The sequence below is a fragment of the Cygnus atratus genome, chromosome 1 (genome assembly GCF_013377495.2).
Source record: "Cygnus atratus isolate AKBS03 ecotype Queensland, Australia chromosome 1, CAtr_DNAZoo_HiC_assembly, whole genome shotgun sequence".
Taxonomy (NCBI): domain Eukaryota; kingdom Metazoa; phylum Chordata; class Aves; order Anseriformes; family Anatidae; genus Cygnus; species Cygnus atratus.
In genome coordinates this window covers 70584616-70597146 of record NC_066362.1, presented here as the reverse complement: position 1 = coordinate 70597146, position 12531 = coordinate 70584616, and the positions used below count along the sequence as shown (strand labels likewise).

The window sequence follows — 12531 nt, the reverse complement described above, 5'->3', positions numbered from 1 at the left end:
TCAAACAGGACAGCAAAGTGCAGTGGTTTCAGGTTATCACACATGACACAAGAACAGTGGAAACAAACACAAACAGCAATGAATGCAGGAGGTATAAATTCAAAATTATTCAAGTGTGAAGACTTACAACTTAATAACAAGCAAGACCACTATAATCTGGGGATTGCCTACTGTCTGGCCACCTCCCTTTTTGTTCTTGAATCTTTACGTCCAAAAACAAAGATAACTGACTGAAATATGTCAGTGCAATATGCTAACAGGTTGAAACAAAGCTTTATTTCTTCTGTCCTTCCATTTATATTCAGACATACAATGCTTTTACACCTGAGAGGATTAAACTGACAGAAAGGTATAAAAATCCCTTGCACATATCTTTAGGCAAGTTGACAGGTCAGATTTTCTATCACAACACTTATGCCTGTAGGTATGAATCACAGAATCACTGAATGGTTTGGGTTAGAAGGGACCTTAAAGACCATCCAGTTCCAAACCCCCTGCCATGGGCAGGGACACCGCCCACCAGACCAGGTTGCCCCATCCAATTTGGCCTTCAACACTTCCAGGGATGGGGCATCCACAGCGTCCCTGGGCAACCTGTGCCAGCGCCTCACCACCCTCATAGTAAAGAATTTCTTCCTAATATCTAATCTAAACTTTTTCTTTTGTTTAAAAAAAAGGCTTAAAACCTTTGTCCTAGGCCTCCCTGCTTTTCTGTAGGCCCCCTATAGGTACTGGAAGGCTGCTATATGGTCTCCCCAGAGCCTTCTCTTCTCCAAGCTGAACAACCCCAATTCTCTCAGCCTGTTGCACAGGCCCACCTCTCAAGCCTGTCCAGGTCCCTCTCTCTGGATGGCATACCACCCCCCCAGCATGTCAACTGCACCACACAGCTTGGTGTCATCAGCAGACTCATTGAAGGTGCATTCCATCCCACTGTCCATGTCGCAGACAAAAATGTTAAACAGCACTGGTCCCAACACTGACCCCTGAGGAACCCTACTCATTTCTGATCTCCATTCAGACATTGAGACATTGACCTCAGCTCTCTGAGTGTGACCAGCCAGCCAATTACTTACCCACCAAGTGGTCCATCTATTAAATCCATGTTTCTCCAATTTAGAGACCAGGATATCATGGGGGACGGTGTCAAATGCTTTGCACAAGTCCAGGTAGATGACACAAGTTGCTATTCCCTTATCTATAAAAGCACATAAAAGTATTTCCAAAGCACAGAAGTAAAAGCAAAGAAACTAATTGATTTCTGATAGGGAAAATCTGCAAAGAACACTATGCATCCCTGTATATTTAAGTTATTTTTCAAACATCTGCTATGAGACTGCTACATGAAGACACATATCAACCAAATTGTTTAGAAAGCAGCCAACATCTGGGTATCTAAACAAGGAACAGAACCAAAACAAAAATAATAATCCTGAACAAATTTTCTTCTCTCAATTTTTAAGCAATGGTCAAGGTTGCATACATATATATACAAGTATGATATATAAACAAATACACAAACTACATAGAACCAAAGTTTATTTTACTTCTAATTCTGGAATCTTTTCAGCTTTTCTAGATGATGCACAAGGTAAAATACAACCTTTTCAAGCCATATTAAGTCCATCTATCAAGATGAGAATTATACCTACTGGCACCTACTCCTCCATTTAAGTAGAACCAGTTTTTAAAAAATAATAATTAAAAAAATAACATGGTGTCCCGATCTCTCACAATAACATTTTGTCATTCCTATCAGAAAGAACAAATTTTTGTTCCTAAAAATTAGCTTCACATTCTAGATTAAAATAACAGCTTATTTTCCCCCACAGAGCATTTACTGTATTTTCTGCAAGAATCAGCTTCTCTTTTTACAAAATCTGACATTCCTGATTACTACTCCTTGCTTATGCTAACAATAAATAAACGAATAGGCCTATGTTTAATACTGCATTGACTAATAGCATTCTTTACTTCTGTAATGCTGTGTCAGTCTAAAAACACTTCATAAAAAATTAAGACTCATGATATCTCAGACAGACAAGACTTACATTCATTTAACAGATGACGCAGCTGAAGCACAGTGAGTTAATTGTTTGCCCAAGGTTACATAGCAAATCAGTAACAGAGCTAGGAACAGAATCCAGGAACACTGACTCATGCAGCACTCCTTCCTCAACTCCAGACAAGCCTTTTGCATACTGCCTCAACACCAAAACTGTGTTTTCCCTTGCAGTCTAACCAGCCAGCTATTATGCAATGGATTTTTGTTAAAATGAAATGGAGGATGATGACAGTCTCTTTAACTGCCTCTATATCTTTTATGGAAAAGAAACTTTAAGGCAAAACCCCACAGTCCTTGATGGTGTTTTACTCTTTGTTTTGGTAGTTTTGTTGTTTTCTAAGATAACAAAATTAGTACACACAAGAAAAATGGAGGAAGTTCAAAAAGCTATTCTTAAACCAATTTACAAGATGAAGCGCCTGCTTCTCATGTTCACTGGAAGGACTCACAGATGGTTCAAAAGGTCTGCGTTTCTATACAGTCATTAATGAACTACAGTGGAAATCCTTACAGTCTATAGTACTACAATTGTTCTGTGTCACTACTAACATAAGTGTGACTATCAGTTTTAACAGTTTGACCACTTCAGAATTCTCATGGGCTTTAACCAACTGGCCCATAATCCTGTGAGTCCTCCTTCCCTCTTTCAAAGCACACATTGTATTTCCTTTTGTAGACCTCTGCAATCTCACTAGCCTCCTATGAGTCCTGTTCATAGCTCTCAGGTTGTTTCTGACCTCACCCAAACTACTCAGCTATGTACTTTGCAAGCCCATATAACTAAAAGCCACATGACTTCAGTGCATCTTTCCTAATCCTTTCTCTTCTGACTTGAATTGCTCCTCACTGAATTATTAGCTAAATAGTATTAAGTAGCACAACTTGTAGCATTACCTTCAATGAATGTGTTGACTTTCTGTGAAAAATAAAACACAATAAACTATTTCCTGACATCAATTTCTCTGACCTTTATGCTTAAAAAAGGAGACAATTTTCCTTTCTCCATAGGTTTTCATCTCAATTTTAGGTTATTCACAATTTACCCAGATTGTTCCATCTTTCCTACATTTTGGAAAATTGACAGTTTGGCATATTCTTGTAAATTCACTAAGAAGTTTCTACATCTCCCAGATTCTCCTGTTTTGCCCCATATTTCCATTGCTAATAAGAAGGCCTAGGCTTTGTACCAAGTTTGTGAAACTTCATCCCTGAAGTGTATCAGTTCTCCTCTGTCCAGACTTTTTTTGATTTGCCTTTAAGTGGTTTGGCTATGAAAGCAATTTCTCTAATTGACCAGGTATCTATATCTAACTAGTTTTACTTTTGTTTATATTTGTGTACTACAACCATAATTTCATATCTACAGCTGTAACAAGCAGTAATTCTAGTAGAATAAGATATTTACAGTGAACATAATGGCATATCATAGAGAAATACAGGCTGGACAGACTATCAGAGACCTCAAAAAGTAGAGATACAGGATGCAGTATATAGGAGTACAGGCCTAAGATAATAGAAAGGGCACAGTCTTGTCACCGGGGTCTCCACAGCTATAAGCAGTTCACTAGTGGTCAGTTAAATTAAAATGCAGACAAGGAGCTGAGAAAAATTGTTTTTTAAAGGTAACAGAGAACAAAGAAATAGTGTCTCACATTCATAAATGGGATGATAATACAGTAAATCCAGATGAAACATGGAGCCACAAACCAATGAAGAAAAGTGTAAAATTGTTAGCAAAAATTTATATATGATTTCAAGTGGGTCCTGAGAGAGAAGAAATCATCACTACAAACATAGTATTCCTCTGGAATATGATTTTTTATATACCTATAGTTATAACATAACTATATACATTATATATGTTATTATACAGAATTTATACACTGTTGTGAAGAACTCCAGATTGCACCAGCTTATTTTAACACTTGGGCTTCTCCTGCCCCAATAGATGAAATTCTTAGGACCCAGAGCAGCAGAGGAAGGATGAGCACAGACATGAGGAAAAGAGGTAAAAACTAAGAAGTCTATATTACAGTTTTAATTGCATTATTACTATTAATGCAACTTTTGGAATATGAAAATAAAAAGCAAAAAAAAAAAAAATAATATTGAACTTTTTTGTAACTTGGATCTGGATTAATAAATGGTTAGATCAAGACTTCACACATACTAGCACTGAATTCTCAGTTTTACTTTTATAAGATTTGCTTATAAAAGCACTACACTTTTCTTACCCCTGCTTCCTACAACACTTTATCTATTAATACTGAGCTTCCATTCTTGAAGCCTGTTATGTCTGTTCCACTTTTCTCTCTTCTTCCCAAAGCTGGCTCTCCACCTTTTTCATAAGCCCCTTTTAAGTGTTGAGTAGCTGCAATAAGGTCACCCCAGAGCCTTCTCTTGCTCAGGCTGAACAGCCAGCTCTCTCAGCCTTTCTTCATAGTGTTATTCAGTTTTATTTCACAACTAAAATTAGTTGGAACATTTTCAACTAAATTTGTTTTCATCTAAACGAAATGTCTTTGACAAAGCAAACATATTTTCTGGAGGAAAAAAAAAAGTCTAAAAATCAGTTTTACTAATATTATGAAGCAGAAAATATTTAGGGAGCTGCAAATGCCTTTTCTCATTAAGGACTCCCATCTACAACAAAGTATCTGCTCAGTCCAACTCAGAGTGATTGGTGATCTAAACTCTGGTCCTAAATCAGGCAGAACAGAGTTGAATAAATGCAGAGGGGAAAAAAAAAATTTAAACCTCAAAAGCTGCCAGATTTAATCAGAAGTAAAAATGTGTTTGGCAGAGGCAGCTGATCTCTTCCTCTCAGCCTTCGTCTCCGCTTACACCAGCTCCCTCTCCTAGATCTACTATCCCACTTTGGTCATGCAAGGTAAACCACAGAATGCACTGAAAGTACCTGCTCAGGGCAGCCAGGGCTGAAACAGCAGGGACTTAAAACTCCAGTAGAAGCATTTGGTTGTGTTTCCGCAATTCTTATTCACAGTCAAGTACCATTAGTAACTATGGGTCCTGAACTGACAAATTTAGATATTAAACAGCCCTATACTGCATATAGGTTCTTATTGTAAAGCCACCAGCATCTGCTACTCACCTTCTTAAGAGCATGATGTTTTCCAGAAGCAAGGTATCTGGATACTTTCCCTTGCTAATTTGGAGCATATCTTTATATTTACCCTTTTTTTTTTTTCCTGACTTACTGACAGTTAGCCAGACTGTCAAATGCTTTGGTGTTTGCTTTATTCTGTTAATTTCAGCCATATGTTTTTTCTCACCTTTCACTCAACTTGTCAGCACTGGAATCTATGAATCCACTTAATTTAAAATGTTTGCTTCTTTATATGTACTGCAGATTGTAATCTATCTACACCACTGAGGGAAAGTAGCCCTTTTCCCAATGGAAATGCAACCAATTTCCAGGAACAACCAACCTAGTGCTAGACTAGGTGAATTCTGGAATGTCAGCATCCAAACTAATATTATAGAAAGAATTAATCAGCATTAACACTATTATGCACTTATATAAAAGTGTTTGAAAAAGTATTCTGGGGAGCACTGAAAATTAAATCTCTCCCTCTCCTGTTGAGAAGTTACTCTTGTACAGTTTTGGTTTGAATAGGAGGATGAAAAAATATCAGCATGCAAAAAAAAACCGAAAGTAAACAGAAAAGCATAGTGATAAATAGGGAATTTTGTTTTTATGCCAGCAGAGATTTATCAGTGTGAGAGTTTTGTGACTTTGACAAATTTTACAATAACGAGTTGTGTATACAATCTACAGTAACTGACAGAGAATAATATATTCCATCTGCTGGAGAAGTCCCAAGAGGCTGACCTGTAAGGTCCAGAAGTTTTCACATTTTTATAATTTTTTTCCTAATACAGTGTTATGAAACAGCTATTCAGTTCATTTTGAGAAGCATACATTACAGTGTATAGCTGTTATTTGAATATGAAACTCAAATGCACGTAAGAGAATGTCAGTTGCATTCGAGTGTTATTTGTCATTCTTCTATTTGGATTTGTCTTTATGACCTATCACTCGCTCTTGATATAATAAGTAACTATCGTCTTGATACTTAAGTGCCTTGTTTAAATCTTACAGGCACATTAAAGATGCCAGAGAGTTGACATGTGTGATGTCATCTTAATAACAGACCCTGCTGCAAGGAACTATGTGCTGTACACTCTGGTTGACAGAAGTACAGGTAAAGTTCAATTCCTAGACTATAGAAAAAAATTATGGCTGTAATCTCAGGTGAGGTGAAGTCACTGAGGAGCTTCAAATCATTGCAGAAAAAAATTAAACTGTGCACCCTGGTACAAAAGAGTTCTCAACTGGAGACAATGGAAATGCACAAAAACAATACACTGCACTAGAGTATCTTCAGCATCACAGTTATTTCTGAGAATTGTTTTTTCAGCAAATCCATGTCTGCTTTAGCTGTTCCTTTTAATTTCTTTCTAAATATCTTTATCTTTTCAAGAAATTTGACTTCCAGGAAAATATTACTGTGGAAGGACTTAGCCTTTCCGTTCCTGCAAGGATGGTCAAGTTCTTAGTGGTATAGAGCACACTACACTAGCCACACCACAAATTCCAAGGTGCATAACTAAGTCAAGAGCTGTTTATCTTTTGATTTATCAGGCGTTTCTTGCAAGATCCATCCAGTTATGGTACATAAAGATCTAGTTCCTACATTATGCACTACCCTTTTTTTTTATTATTATTACACATACAATTACAAAAATACTTTTTTTTTTTTATTACACATACGAATATTTCAAGTGTTAAATTAATGTTGATCATATCTATAGGCATTATAAGGCTCCCCTTTCTCAAACCTTCAATTTAGAGGTAAAGAGGAAAGCATTTTTATCTAGCCCTGAAAGATATGCCTCCAAACAATTTCTGATCAAGCCAAGATGAAGCTGGGTTGATGTGAATACGCAAACAGGATATCCGAAGAAAAACCTCAGTTCTCATGAAAAAGAGGTACACTCACATTATGTACTTCCTGAATCAAGGTAAATCTCTCCATCAAGGAAATTTTAACTGAATTTCAGTCTATTTTCTGCCCAGAACAAGGCATTTTCTTAGTGGGACTGTTATTCCTTTGACTGCAGTTGCCAGGCATTTGTTTCAGGTTTCCTTGCAGTCTCTCACATCTGACTGAAGCAGCAGACAAGAAGAGCTGTTTCAAAGCAACAGCTCTGCTCCTCCTAGGTCAGGCCTATAAAAGTGATCTAATTCAACCTCAAAGTCTGCCATCATCTGTAAAACATCCAGCCGCAACAACCAATGAATAAAATATTCCACTATAGCAACAGTGAAATAGAAACTGGCATGCTTCTTTTCAATTACCTTTTTTTTTTTTTTTTCCTTTTCTAAGAGAGACTTTAAGGGAGGAAAAAAACCACCCTCACTTACAGGCTTGCAACCTAGTACTTCTACTTCTCAAGAATAGAAGCCTATTAATTCTGGCAAGGAGATCTTTGCTGAGAGAAATCAGGTTTAAATTTTTGAGAGGTGTCAAGAATGTTCAGTCAATTGAGCAATCAAGTTAGCCTGGAATCTTGGAAGCTTTGCACCAGAAGGAATAAATCAGAAAATCAAATGAAGTGTGACTTACCCCAGACACTAGCAAAGGCAAAAAAAATAAAAAAGATTGGTAACGGAATAATATGCTTGGTTGAGTCTCAGAATGAGAATAAATTAGACCAACTATAATAAGAATTGAACAAGAAAGCAATTTCAGAAAAAAGGCAAAAATGCTTTCATTTTGCTCTGCTACCCAGCTGTAATGCAAAATAAATAAATAAATAAATAAATATTATACAGTCTAGTCCTTTCAATCTTCCTTTTGAGGGACAGTGCTTTGCTCAGACTAACATTGAAGGAATAAAGCTGAAGTGAAGATACAAGCACTGGCGGAGGCATGATTACAGGCAACCTAGTCCTCAATTCTTTATTAAAATTCGAAGTTACACCATTGCATAAGAATTTTTTTTTTTTTTTTTTTGCTTCTGTCCAGCACTGACTGATGCCACAATACCAAGACACACTCAGCTAAATCTGCACTGATCAGCAAGGGAAGCTGCACATTTCTAATAAACAAGGGTGTTGAGAATTGTTGTATTCTGTAAAGAGGAAAATAAACCACACCATTCACCCCTTTCCCAGAAACCTACAAAAACACAGGAATTGCCAAGCAACAACACTGTCAAAAATACTGTCATTGCTGAAAAGCACTCTTGACCTCAACACAATGTGACAGAAGGAAAATCAAAATATAAACCAGAACAAGAATGAAAACCTACACCAGGAGAAGAAAAACTTTTCCTCCCAGAACAGCAGGTTCATGGCTATCAATTGCATAAAGTAGAGTCTTGAAGGTCTTTCTAAAACGCTAGGAGCAAGATGCTCCTACCCCTTGCAAATGTGTTTCAGTATGCCACAGTTCTCAGTCAGATGTGGAATAGCAGGCAGCTAAGTGCTCTCACTTGAATATAACAGGTTAACAACACTCTCTGACAAATCTAAAGTCACAACAGCCCAGTAAAACTACTGCATTTGATTTCATTCAATACAGAAGACATTACACATTCACTCTGGGAGTAAAAATATTTAATATACATGGATATATATTTAATTAAAGAGATCATCGTGTCAAGACTACAGACATACTCTCTCCAGGCTGAAATTGTATCAGCCTCAATGCCACATAAGAGCTATTTCATACAGAGTTGACACTCAGGTTTAGCAAGGACAGATGAAAACTTAAGTGAAAGCAGCAAATGAGACCATAATTCAGCGCTACTGCCTTTGACTAGGACTAACATCTTTGGATACCTCAGTTAACTTGTCCAAGTTTTGCATGCCTCTATGTACAGAACATAACTCCTTGAACTATGAGGAAACAGTTTCTCTTTAAGCTAAAGACTTTAGCAAATCCAGAACTTGCATGTTTCCCTTCCCATCACATGAGACAAAGGAAGTCAGCACAATGATGGAAAAACTAACTTTCAAAAAAATCCTCACTTCGTAGTAAACAATGTTATTTTATACCCACCTTCTTTAAATGAAGTTCATGGTGGAAAAGAATTTTTACAAACACAGCAATATCTTAGCTCAGCAAAGAAATTCAACCACTTTCCATATTGAAATACAACCACTCATAGCAACACAATATTTTAGTGAAGTAATAAACAAAACACTTAATAAAACCTCCTGGTTAACAAAGGAATGGATAAGTATTTTATGCCTATCACAATTTATTTGCACAGTGTTTAAGAAGGTGCTGTAAAAAAGTAAAGATATTTTTCCTATTTTATTTTCCTTTCTTCAGGATCTATGTGACGTAAAGTTTAATAGTGACATAGATCTGAGGAAGCTTTCCATCCAGCTGAAATAATTCCAAAATGTAGAATTTGAAACAAAAAAGGTTTTTGTTTTTTATGTTCACACCACATATCTAAAAATTTCCTTGTGCATTTCTGTTACTTTGTGTCTCCCTGTAATTTTTGACACATTTTGCTTTACTGATTACTTTTATATTATTTTTCACAGAAATTTTCATCAGTTTAGTCACTATTAACATTCTCTCTTAAAAATGCTAGCCTAAATGTAAATTACCTCCTAGTTCATCGATGTAGAAAGACACATCTTTTTTGTTTTCTTGTTCATCAACATGATCATAAGTGATCTGTGGAATAGATAAGGCATTCTCTCCTGGGTTTATCACAGGTGCAGAACCATTACCAGAGCCTGGTTTCCCTTTTCTTTTGGATCTTCTAGCCTGTGGTAGTAGAAAGAGGATGATATCAAAACATACTATGAAAACCAGAAAAGAACCTCCCTGTACAATAAATTCATCTCAGCAGGATTATTTATTTCAATGCAATTGTAATCTATAAGAAGGGCCGGAGGGCAGACCCGGGGAACTATAGGCCTGTCAGTTTGACCTCAGTGCCAGGAAAGCTCATGGAGCAGATTATCTTGAGGGTCATCACGTGGCACTTGCAGGGCAAGCAGGCGATCAGGCCCAGTCAGCATGGGTTTATGAAAGGCAGGTCCTGCTTGACGAACCTGATCTCCTTCTATGACAAAGTGACGCGCTTGGTGGATGAGGGAAGGGCTGTGGATGTGGTTTACCCTGACCTCAGTAAGGCTTTTGACACCGTTCCCCACAACATTCTTCTCAAGAAACTGGCTGCTCGGGGCTTGGACTGGCGTACGCTTCGCTGGGTTAGAAACTGGCTGGATAGCCAGGCCCAGAGAGTTGTGGTGAATGGAGTCAAATCTGGTTGGAGGCTGGTCACAAGTGGTGTCCCCCAGGGCTCGGTACTGGGGCCGGTCCTCTTTAATATCTTTATCGATGATCTGGATGAGGGCGTCCAGTGCACCCTCAGTAAGTTTGCAGATGACACCAAGCTAAGTGCGTGTGTCGATCTGCTCGAGGGCAGGAAGGCTCTGCAGGAGGATCTGGATAGGCTGGAGCGATGGGCTGAGGTCAACTGTATGAAGTTCAACAAGGCCAAGTGCCGGGTCCTGCACCTGGGGCGCAACAACCCCAAGCAGAGCTACAGGCTGGGAGACGAGTGGTTGGAAAGCTGCCTGGCCGAGAAGGACCTGGGAGTATTGGTTGATAGTCGGCTGAATATGAGCCAGCAGTGTGCTCAGGTGGCCAAGAAGGCCAACAGCATCCTGGCCTGTATAAGAAGCAGTGTGGCCAGCAGGTCTAGGGAAGTGATTGTCCCCCTGTACTCGGCTCTGGTGAGGCCGCACCTCGAGTACTGTGTTCAGTTTTGGGCCCCTCGCTACAGGAAGGACATGGACGTGCTCGAGCGAGTCCAGAGAAGGGCGACCAAGCTGGTGAGGGGTCTGGAGAACAAGTCTTACAAGGAGCGGCTGAGGGAGCTGGGATTGTTCAGCCTGGAGAAGAGGAGGCTCAGGGGCGACCTTATCGCTCTCTACAGTTACCTTAAAGGAGGCTGTAGTGAGGTGGGGGTTGGTCTGTTCTCCCACGTGCCTGGTGACAGGACGAGGGGGAATGGGCGAAAGTTGCGACAGGGGAGTTTTAGGTTGGATGTTAGGAAGTACTTCTTTACCGAAAGGGTTATTAAGCATTGGAACGGGCTGCCCAGGGAGGTGGTGGAGTCACCATCCCTGGAGGTCTTTAAAAGACGTTTAGATGTAGAGCTTAGCGATATGGTTTAGTGGAGTACTTAGTGTTAGGTCGGAGGTTGGACTCGATGATCTTGAGGTCTCTTCCAACCTAGAAATCTGTGTCTGTGTCTGTGTCTGTAATTCAGTAAAAGTGTTACATTCTTGGCTAATGCTTACAGAATGGCTGATTTTAGATTATTATTTTAAATTTGGTAAGGGTTACTCTTAAGGGAAGATGCTTAGCACATTTTGAAAATCAGTTATCAATTAGAATTTTATCAGTTACAATTTCTCAAGCCATATCTGAAACTCAAGGCACCCAAAATATTAATCATTTGAGTATACAATAGCTTGGGTGTAGCTTTTCTTTATTGCTAATTAAACAGATGACTAATTAATTGCAGGCTTTGAAATATGAGCAAGGCACTGGGTGATCTTCTCAATTAAAGAAAGTTTCTGTTCAGATCCACAAGCACTGAAACAAAAGCATGTTTGAAATTAATCAAACAGAACAAGAAAAATAGTAGAAATGGGCGTTTATTTTAGATTGTGGATGCACTGCCATGCATCCACATGCATGGGCTTTTATAACAGGAAAAGGAACTCTAAATTCTTTAAAGAACAAAATTCAACCATATGCACAAGATCAGTATACATTTAAGTCTTTAAAATGAGGGGCTATGTAGAGAAAAGAGAAATGAAAGAACCATTAAAGTTAATGAATTAGGGTTAGCAATTCATAATGAAGTTCAAGTTTAATAATATATTAGGGAACTCATCTCATAGAGAAAAAGAGGGAAAATACTAAGGACAAACAATACTTTTTCCAATTCTCCCAACAGGTATTGCATGCTGTTCAGCAACACATAGTACTCTGCCTTACTTCTGCTTTACCCCTTTCCTCCTGGCTGTTGTGCCTCAAGTTAAGGAGTAACTAGTCTCACAACAGTTACACTCTGCTCAGCACTGAGCAGACTGCACCGCTCTAAAGCCAAAACATACACATGCACACAGATCATATTGATAAAGGTACCTGCACATGCTGTGGAGTAATCATATTGAAATTCTCCATTGAGTGACAGGCATCAGTGGGACCTCATTGCCTAAAAGCATGCCTCTACCATCCACCACTTTAGAAACTCCATGTATCTGAGCTAGTCCTGTTGCAGACCTCTGCCTTTCCAGAATGCATACTGAAATCTAGGCAAGCTTGCCAGTGAAACTACATACCTATGTTTAGGCAATCCCACCTGTGCAGACAAAAACTATTCCAATTTAT

The 12531-nt window shown here is 38.6% G+C and overlaps 1 protein-coding gene across 1 annotated transcript in view; it reads right to left on the bottom strand.

Annotated features, from left to right (window-relative positions):
• Positions 1 to 12531, bottom strand: part of LOC118250065 (potassium voltage-gated channel subfamily KQT member 1-like) — a 517473-nt gene that overhangs the window by 432525 nt on the left and 72417 nt on the right. Inside the window, exon 10 of the mRNA XM_035550693.2 lies at positions 9720 to 9882. Coding sequence (XP_035406586.1) covers positions 9720 to 9882 — 163 coding nt within the window. The remainder of the gene's footprint in view (positions 1 to 9719; positions 9883 to 12531) is intronic.